Consider the following 10,706-nt stretch of genomic DNA (forward strand, 5'->3'; position numbering starts at 1 on the left):
GAGGATTACAGATCGCGTTTGAAATTACATAATTATCCTTAATATATTTTGGAAAAAAAAATTTCAAATAAAGTAGATGAATACTTTTGTAATTTCACCATTTATTTTTCCTCAATGTCCGATTTAGTCGGTGCTGAAAAAACCAAGTCAAAGGAAACAAATTAAACAATCTATAGAAAATATATAATATCATTGAATAATTAATCACTCGATTTATTTCACATGCATACATGACATGAATACAAAGAAAGCAAACTTCTTTTGTCTACATATATATTTCCTGATTGATCTTGAATTAAATCAATATAGGCTCAATGAGCAGTGATTCAATCAAGTCTTTGAACTTAGTTTTGGAATTTGTGTATGAATCCCCTTCTCTATTATAAACAAGATGTATAACCCTTACGGCATTTACAATTTGCACGAGCGCAGGCATGGGAGCTGGGGTCATTGGTCCAAGGCATTCTTGATTTACATCCTTCCACGCACTCCATACTCTTTTCTCCAATTCATTGAATGCCTCATCCTTGGAACAACCATTTTCTTTCATGTAACAATCCACCGTGGCAAATTTTTCTTCAAACTGCAGAAATCGATGAATAAGAACTCTGTATATATAATAACTAGTAGATATATATATTGAGTTATATATGGATCGGTATGATGAGTTCATTACATGCACCATTCCTTGTGAAAAAGATTGATCTATATATTTGTTGATAAGTTTGTTATGATAATTATCTTTAGTTCAAGTTTATCCTTTTACATTTAAAATAAAGATTAGGTTGTTATCCTATCTTTTAGATGCATAAATTTTCTATATATCTTGGAGACTTTAGATTGTAACGTAAGGAGATAAAATAAGTATTGAATAAAGAATGTTTGACAGTACACATCGTCTTCTTCCTGATTGTTAGCTTTTATGGTATTAGAGAGCTATTAAAAGCTACAATCAGTTAAGAAACAACAATGGTCAAGATGGCCTTTTTCGGAGTAAGTGGGAAATCAGATTCTGAGGATTCTTCAAAAGGCCTTCCACCAAATCTCATTGCTACGTTTGAACCCACATCTCTTCAAATCACGAATCACAAATTAAACGGCAAAAACTTCCTTCAATGGGCTCGGTCCGTCCAACTGGTGATTCGAGGAAAAGGGAAATTTGGTTATCTCGATGGTTCGATTCCCCAACCATGGTCTGCTGATCCCACTTATCAAAATTGGGATGTTCAAAATTCCATGGTCATGGCATGGCTACTTAATTCAATGGAAGAAGGAATTGGTGACACTTATCTCTTCCATCTCACAGCTAAGGATATATGGGATGCTGTCACTTTGGCATACTCCGACCTTGAAGACTCTTCTCAGGTGTTTGAACTCCGTAATCAAATACGGAATTTGAAACAAGGGGATAATACTGTCACACAATATTTCAGTACCCTCAAGAGACTCTGGCAAGAATTAGACTTGTTCACCATTTGTGAATGGAAGAATCCAGATGATGGGGTTATATATCGCAAGATGTTGGATAAAGAACGTATTTATGATTTTTTAGCAGGTCTTACTCGAGAACTGGATGAGGTTCGTGGCAAAATCCTTGGTCTGAAACCACTGCCATCCATAGACCAAATTTTTGCAGAAATTCGAAGGGAAGAAAGTCGAAAGAGGGTAATGCTTCTTGATGTCTTACCTGGTCCAGAAAATACAGCCCTTGTGGCTCGCACTCCAGCAGAACACGATGACCCTCGAATGAAGGATGGTAAACCTTGGTGTGCGCGCTGTCAAAGACCATATCACACGGTTGATACCTGCTGGAAAATCCACGGGAAACCCCCAAACTGGGTTCCCAACAAGTTTAAAAATCGTGAAAAAAGGGGTTTAAAGCAGCTGCCACCCTGGAAGGCGACACAACTAAGTCAGATGCAATTTTTTCCAAGGCACAAATTGACCAATTTTGCAAACTTCTCTCAAACACTGCAGCCACTTCTTCAAATCTGGTTGCCAAAGGTACCACTTTCACTGCTCTCAGTGATCTAACTACAAAAGGTGAGATTTGGATAATTGATTCAGGGGCTTCGGATCACATGTCGTCAAATAAGAATCTATTTTCCAACTATCTTCCTAGTACGGATGAAAAAAGAGTTAAAATTGCATATGGTTCTTACATTGTTATAGCTGGTGTGGGCACTGTTTCACTTAATTCTTCAATCATTCTCACTGATGTTTTACATGTGCCAAATTTATCATGCAATCTACTGTCTATCAGCAAACTCACAGCAGATTTGGATTGTTCTGTTTATTTTACCCCATCTATTTGTATTTTTCAGGACCGGATTTCGGGGAAGAGGATTGGCAGTGCTGAGGCAAAATCTGGGCTCTATTACTTTCAGGATGCATCTTTCGTGAGTAATTTTGTGCAAACAGCAGCTGGACCTTCTTCCCTTTCTCGCAAACATCAAATAATGCTCTTACATTGTAGGCTAGGTCATCCAAGTTTCTTGTATTTGAGACGTTTATTTCCTTCTTTGTTTCGAAATAATGATTTTTTTCAATGTGAAATTTGTCAATTATCGAAACATACTCGTGTTCCCTTCCCTCCCCATCCATATCAGCCCTCTAAACCATTCGCTTTAGTTCATAGTAATATTTGGGGGCCCTCTCGCGTGTCTACTACTTCTAATCATCGTTGGTTTGTCACATTTATGGATGATCATACTCGTGTCAGTTGGGTGTATCTTTTGAAAGATAAATCAGAGGCCGGCCAAGTGTTTCGTCATTTTTATTCCATGATAAAAACACAATTCAATGCCAACATTCAAATCCTACGTACTGATAATGGCACAGAATTTTTTAACTCTATGCTAAATGGTTTTTTGCTCGATAATGGCCTCATTCATCAAAGTTCTTGTGTTCATACACCACAACAAAACGGGATTTCAGAACGAAAAAATCGACATCTTTTAGAAGTAGCACGTTCTCTTTTGTTCACTTCCAACGTTCCCAAGTGTTTCTGGGGGGATGCAATTTTGACAGCATGTTATTTGATAAATCGGATGCCATCCCGTGTACTCAACTTTCAATCACCTCTAAATTGCCTTCGTCAATCCTTTCCTGACAATAGGAGTTTTTCGAACTTAGAGCTTAAAATCTTTGGGTGTTCTGCGTTTGTCCATGTTCATGATCAAGGTTGTGGTAAATTGGATCCTCGGTCCCATAAATGCATTTTTTTGGGTTACTCTTCAACTCAAAAAGGGTATAGGTGTTATTCTAATGCCAAGAAAAAATAATTTATATCAAGGGATGTCACCTTCTTCGAGTCAGAACCTTTCTTCCAAAAGCAATCATCAACTTCTCATGGTCAGGGGGAGAACCTCCCCTTTCCTCTTCCGAGCCCAGTCCTTCCCGAAGTTTGGGAATATCAGTTATCTCTCCCCTCTTCAAATTCACCTTCTGAAAATAATTCTGCCTTAAATCCTAGTAGTCCTATTCTGCACCAGCATGATTCTCAGCTTGATGTTACTAAAACTCCTACTCTTAGACAGTCAACGGCAGGGGGAGACATGGTGCAGTCGTTTCCTAAACATTTCTCACGAAAGAAGCATCCAAACAAGGAAATAGAACCATTACCCCTTGACACCCAGTTCTCCAACTTGGATTCTGAGTCACTGGATGATATAGATATGCTGCAGAACAATTCTTCTCAGGACCTTGATGTGCCAATTGCATTACGAAAGGGGACCAGGTCTTGTACACAACATCCAGTGGCCAAGTTCGTGGCATATGTCCATCTATCAGATTCTGTTAAGACACTAATCTCAAACCTATCAGGTACTCAAATCCTAACTACAATACAGGAAGCTTGGATTGATCCAAAATGGAGAAAGGCTGTCCTAGAAGAGATGCAGGCACTTGAAACAAATGAAACATGGGAAATTGTTCATAAACCCGAGGAAAAAGTACCTGTTGGATGTAAGTGGGTATTTACTATCAAATATAGAGCTGATGGTTCAATTGAACGATACAAAGCAAGATTGGTTGTAAAGGGATATACACAAACGTATGGAGTGTATTATCTAGAAACTTTTGCACCAGTGGCCAAGATTAATACAGTAAGAGTGTTATTGTCCTTAGCAGCAAATCTAGATTGGCCACTTTACCAGTTGGATGTGAAGAATGCATTTTTAAATGGAGATCTTGAGGAGGAGGTATATATGGAGTTGCCACCAGGTTTTGATGAGGAAGGCAAGAAGGGTAACGTATGCAGGTTGAAGAAGTCATTGTACGGATTGAAACAATCTCCACGAGCTTGGTTTGACAGATTTACTAAGGCTATCTTAAAACTTGAATATCACCAGACCAATACTAATCATACATTGTTCTATAAACATAAGAATGGAAAAAAAAACTCTTCTTATTGTCTACGTGGATGATATTGTCCTTACAGGTGATGATCAAGAAGAAATAGAGAGACTGAAAAGGAAGCTTGCCACCGAGTTTGAAATGAAGGACCTAGGAAGATTGAGGTACTTTCTTGGCATGGAAGTGGCAAGGAACAAATCTGGAATTTCAGTTTCTCAACGTAAGTATGTGCTGGACCTTTTAAAGGAGACAGAAATGCTAGGATGTAAACCGGTTGATACACCAATGGATCCTAATCTGAAATTGGGGGAAACAATGAGTAATAATCCGGTTGAGAAAGGAAGATATCAACGTCTAGTTGGTAAACTGATTTATCTGTCTCATACTAGACCTGATATAGCCTTTCCCGTGAGTTGTGTAAGCCAGTTTATGCATGCTCCATTGGAAGAACACATGACAGCTGTTTATCGAATCCTAAGATATCTGAAGGGGACGCCAGGAAAGGGTCTATTTTTCAAAAAAACGGAATCAAGAAACGTTAAAATCTTTACCGATGCTGACTGGGTAGGATCTGCAAGTGATAGGAGGTCTACATCAGGATATTGTTCCTTTGTTTGGGGAAATCTGGTGACATGGAAGAGCAAAAAACAACCAGTAGTAGCTCGAAGTAGTGCTGAAGCAGAGTTGAGGTCAGTAGCTCATGGTGTTTGTGAAGCCCTATGGTTGAAAATGGTGCTTGAAGAGCTGAAAATGAACATAGCGACACCACTGAAACTACGGTGTGATAATAAGGCTGCAATAGATATCACTCACAATCCAGTCCACCACGATCGAACTAAACATGTTGAAGTCGATTGACATTTTATTAAAGAAAAGATCGACGAAGGAATAATCAGCATAACCTATGTCCCTGCATCTGAGCAAACAGCTGACATTCTGACAAAAGGCCTATGCAGAACTCTGTTTCAAAAATTTGTAGACAAGCTAGGATTGTACAATTTGTACACTCCAGCTTGAGGGGGAGTGTTGATAAGTCTGTTATGATAATTATCTTTAGTTCAAGTTTATCCTTTTACATTTAAAATAAAGATTAGGTTGTTATCTTATCCTTTAGATGCAGAAATCTTCTATATATCTTGGAGACTTCAGATTGTAACGTAAGGAGATAAAATAAGTATTGAATAAAGAATGTTTGACAGTACACATCGTCTTCTTCCTGATTGTTAGCTTTTAATATTAACTTCATATGCTTTCAAATCTTGAATACAAACATCTCTATGTACTCAAAATATGAAAATGCAAGTAGTTAATAATATTCATAGACATCAGGTAATCTCGTGATTTCATATGGATAGTATATGTAATTAACCTTTATTCCAGGTATTTATATGAGGTTCCTCTTTAAAAAACTTGTATAATATATCAAATAGTACTATTAATGATTTTCATAAAATAATTAATTATGAATAAAAATAATTTACCCCATGTCCTGCCATATCATCTTTTAGTCTGGAAATTGTGGATGAGGCTAGAATGAGTAATGGCTCACTTGTTATCCACTCAAAATCTTCCTTGGAAACTATATTTCCCATACCAACCAAGGAAGTTGTGGTCAACATCATATAACCCGCAGTTACAAGCGCCGGATTCATATACTCCTCCATTTTTGGAATATGGTTAGAATAGAGCCCTTTGGCCTCTTCAAAATATGCTCTCACTAACTTTTTCATCTGCAAAAAATAAAAATAAAAATAAAAAAACAACATTAACAGATAAACAAATCATGCCCGTCAATGAATTACATATCTGGCCATATATCATCAAATATTACTTCTTCTTTCGCATAATTCACCCGGTATAATGAACTTGTTTTTCCCAATTCAAGTTCCATTTCAGCATAAACATCCAATAGGGCTTTGTAACATTGTCTCATGTATGGAGTTAGTTCATTTGAGGCGTTGATATCCCACCTGCCATTAAAATATCACTATCACCTAAATTAAGTATGGTGTGCATCTCATGAATGCAGTGCACACTAGCTAGATAATACATGCATGAATGTTACTGTGCATGTATACCTTTGGATTGCATCTGTAAAACTTTGAATTTCGTTCAATGTTCTTGGTACTTCATAAATGTCGTCGATAACAGAAGTCATGGAAATGACTTTGGACAAAAAATTTCTCGGAAGCCTGTATTGGGGCTCATAATAGATTCCTAATGCAGAAGTAGCATTCTACCACTCTATCTCTGTCAAATGGCCACTTATTTTTGGCATCTAAATCCTTCCACCACCTACACATAGACATTAATAGTCACATATATATATATATGCAGAATTAATGGTTCAAATAATTAAGTAGTGTGTGAATATTATAAGGTTCGAGCAGATATAATTTGTAGCATCACTTATTTCTTTCTGAGCCATCTTCTGCCAAAGGTTGAAATTCATTTTCGCAAACTTTAGCAGTATCTTATCGTGTGATTCTTCATTTTGATACGTAGACATGAACTTCTTTGCTTTACAGATTATCAAACTTTTGTGGATTGGCGAGTTTAAGGCTTCTTCAATTTGTGTGGAAAGTAGAGAATTGTTGGTGTGGAGAAGGATGGATTCGAGGTTCTTGGTGCAAAACTCTAGCGCCTCGTCTAGAATTTCCTCTTCATGCATACCAAAATGTGCAGCCTCATACAAGCTTAACAAACCATGAGGGTCGATAATCAACAATCTTTCGAATTTTCCATCGGCATCCATGAATTGTTTGAATACATCTGCTGATGCAACATAGAAATTAACAACCAAAAAATGTTCGACTGTGATGCATGTTAAGAACATAGGAAAAATTATTTTTTTGGTCATGTATGTTTGTCACTTTGCGATTTCAGTCCTTTATATTTTCAAATTTCAGTTTTAGTCTGTTATCTTAATTTTTTTTTTTTTTGAAATTTTAGTCTTTTTTTCGACGTTGCGCTGACGTGAAACCAATTCAGTGCTGATGTGGAGCTGACGTGTACAGTGCCACGTAAGCCTTTTTGAATAAAAAGGACCGAAATTGCCAAAAATCGGAACATACAGGACTAAAATTAAAATATGAAAATATAGAGGACCAAAATCGCAAAGTGACAATCATACAGAACCAAATTTGCAATTTTTCCTAGAACATATATATATATATATATATATATATATATATATATATATATAGAAAATGAAGCCTAAGTACATACCACACGAGACACGATATCCATGTTGTCTAAGTAGACGAAAACGAAGAGCAGTGACTCTAAGATTGGAATTAAGATCATCATCGCGAGAATCCAGCAGCTCGTAAATGTGGAGTAAGGACTCGTCAATCTCTTCTTCAAAATGATAGCCCACTCCGAGGCGTTGGATTGCATCGATGAGATCTAATTTTTGGCTCAAAGAGTACTCATCCGCCGCCGCAAACATACTTCTCACCTCTTCTCTTTGTTTTACAATCTCTTCTTTCATATTATGACACACATATGAAATTTTGGTAAGGAAAAATCTGAGAAGTGATTTCTAAAAGTTATGTCAATCACTACCTAAAAAATGGAATGCAAATTTGTATTAAATTAAACATACCGTGATATCTAAATAAGCGCCATATACAAGAAAATGGTCTCCCCACATAGTGGGATGGTATGTCACTGATCCACTAGCATTTTCGAAATCAGTATTATTCATCATCTTGCAGGTCGGAAAAACTGATACAGATTAATGATCAAGAGTTGAAGGTTTCTGGTTGATCCAAATGCATGTCTTGCTCATGGGTGTTTATAGATGGGAATTAAAATATTTTAGGAATTCAAGATCTAAGTTTCGGTGTTTGAGAAATTACTGAAGAAGCAGAAGAAGAACTATGCACAAGAAAGCTGATCAAAGAAACATCATCTGGAAAGCAATCAAGTAAGCAGATCAATCAAGCAAGATCAAATGATTATAGAAGATCAAAGAGCCGTTGTGCTAAAAGACAAAGGCAATAAATGAATATTTGAACGTTGCCAACAAAGAACCAGAAAGTCAAGATTTGAGAGTCATTTAAGGAGATACATTGGCGGCTCATTCAGATCACCTGTCGGCAGCTTAACAGCTATATTATGAAGGCTATAAATACTCAAAAATAAAAACACAAGAAGGAGAGCCAAGATATTGAGATTGATATAAATACAAGAATACACGATCAAGTTAAAAGCTTCAAGAGCAGTTGAAGCAGAGCAATTGAAGCACACACTCAGTGTCATATCAGATCAAGTGAGGATCATTTTGTGCTGAGTTTATTCAGTTGTAAGATTGTACCAGATCAGTTGAGTGGTCTGTCAAAACACTATCTTTGTAACAAGGATCAGTTGAGGAGGCTGAGTTCTTGAGTTTCTATGAGTTCCGAGATAGGCAGAGGTGTAAGTCCAATCTTGGATCGGATCTGTGCAAATTGTTTGTAAAAGACCAAAGTCTTCTAGAAGAGAGTGAATCCTTCCGAGGTGGAAGAAGGGGTGACGTAGGAGATTGAGCTTCGAACATCCAGAAACAAGTCATTGTGTTATTTCTCTTCTGCCCAACATGTTCACTCACTTCACAAATTCGACCAAGTCATTTGATCTGTGTTCAATCTGTTAATCAATCTCTTCCGCACTAATTTAAGTTGGTTATTTAACATAGACACACGAGAAAGACAAGAGTTCATTTACTAACCCATCTGAACTCCATATAACTAAGAAAGACATTTTCGATCCTAACAAGTGGTATCAAAGCGAGGTACCTTCTTGTCTCTGAACATATTCAAATGGCTGCATTCAGTGAGATTGTTAAAAACTTCTGGTACACCACCGTGGACAACTGCACTGCCAAAACTATTGAGACATGCTCCACTGCTAAGAATCTTTGGCAACAGTTGATCAAATTTGAAAATAATGAGGAGGCTGAGCAGATCAAGTGTCCACTAATTGAAGATCTCAAAGAACCCTGCTGCTCAGATAGTTCCAGATCAAATGATGAAGAGAGCACAAGTCAATCAATCCATCCATCTGACTTACAAGAAAGTTGCTCAACTAAACCAATCGTTTTTATTGAAGAATCTTGTTGTTCAGTGAGCACATCAAGTTCTGATGACAAAGATGAAGATAGCTTCCTTATGGCCAAAAGTGACCAACCATATATCAGCAATCAATCATCAGATCAACTCTTCTCCAGTAAACAAGTATTTGATTTCAACTCAGATGAATTTACACGAGAAGATTTAGCAAATGCATTACATGACATGAGTAATGAGTATCAACGACTGTGCTTAGCATTTGAGGAAGTTAAGGCCAAGAAAAATGATCTGTCGGACTGCTCAACTGAACCCAATTGGGAAACATCAGTTGAGAAAATCAGTCTAGAAGCATATATTGCCAAGCTTAAGACTGAAAATGATAAGCTACTAGTGGAATGTCAGTAGTTAAAGTCAAAAAACTTAAAACTTACTGAACTGGTAACCACATGGAATAAGTCCTCTGTTTTGTTGACTGAAATGCAAGAGTCACAAAAGTCTTTTGGAGACAAGACAGGTCTCGGCTTTGATGACAAAGACTGCAGATCAACTGAGAAAAGTACTCAATCCTGTCTGGACAAGAACACTTCAAATTATGTGAAATTTGTCAAGTCCAGCACGATATATGAAAATATAGAACCTGATAATCATGTTAGTTCACCTATATCTCAACCAAAAACTCTTTACAATCGAGGATTGGGATATGTGGAACCAGAGAGTTCTAACTCAAGCTGGATCAAGAAAAGACTAGTTCGGTCTGGATATGGTCAAGCAAGACAAGACTCTATGAAGGTACAACATAGACCACCCTATTTCAAAAATAGATCCGTTCAAAAGAGATATTGGAGGCCTAACTTGTACAATCAATCTATACAGACATATCCAATGCACAAACGACACAATGCATATCATATTTATCATTCACATACATATCATCAGCACACACGACACAATATACAAACTTTATGGGACACTTTCAATGATCGACCTGTTAGATTAATCAAAGTTTGGTTTCCTAAAGGACTAATCCATCGAGGACCCACATAAGATATGGATACCATAGCATATTTTTATTTGTATTTGCAGGTGACAAGTACTGAGAATAATTGAGAAAGGAATTACAGTACAACAAACTTTAGAAATTTATTAAGGATGTTAGAGACCACTATATCCAATCTTCATCGTTCATAATAACGTTTAGGATGTTTTAAAGCTTCTGTCCAAATTTTAGCTTGATCCGACGGCTAGATTTTTAGATGTGATTTTTTGAAAATTGTCGCTCAGCAGAAAAAGAAAGTA

General features: G+C 36.9%; 1 protein-coding gene across 1 annotated transcript; it reads right to left on the reverse strand.

The window, feature by feature from the left end:
* Positions 1-295: 295 nt before the first annotated feature.
* LOC140890256 (beta-caryophyllene synthase-like) lies at positions 296-9,074 on the reverse strand. Its single transcript, XM_073298016.1, is given in 10 exon segments — positions 296-583; positions 5,838-6,086; positions 6,188-6,326; positions 6,435-6,581; positions 6,583-6,654; positions 6,756-7,128; positions 7,585-7,857; positions 7,966-8,068; positions 8,220-8,272; positions 9,071-9,074. Coding segments are annotated over 10 exon segments (1,701 nt in total).
* Positions 9,075-10,706: the final 1,632 nt, after the last annotated feature.

Source organism: Henckelia pumila, chromosome 3 (genome assembly GCF_033568475.1).
Source record: "Henckelia pumila isolate YLH828 chromosome 3, ASM3356847v2, whole genome shotgun sequence".
In the NCBI taxonomy this organism is placed as follows: Eukaryota; Viridiplantae; Streptophyta; class Magnoliopsida; order Lamiales; family Gesneriaceae; genus Henckelia; species Henckelia pumila.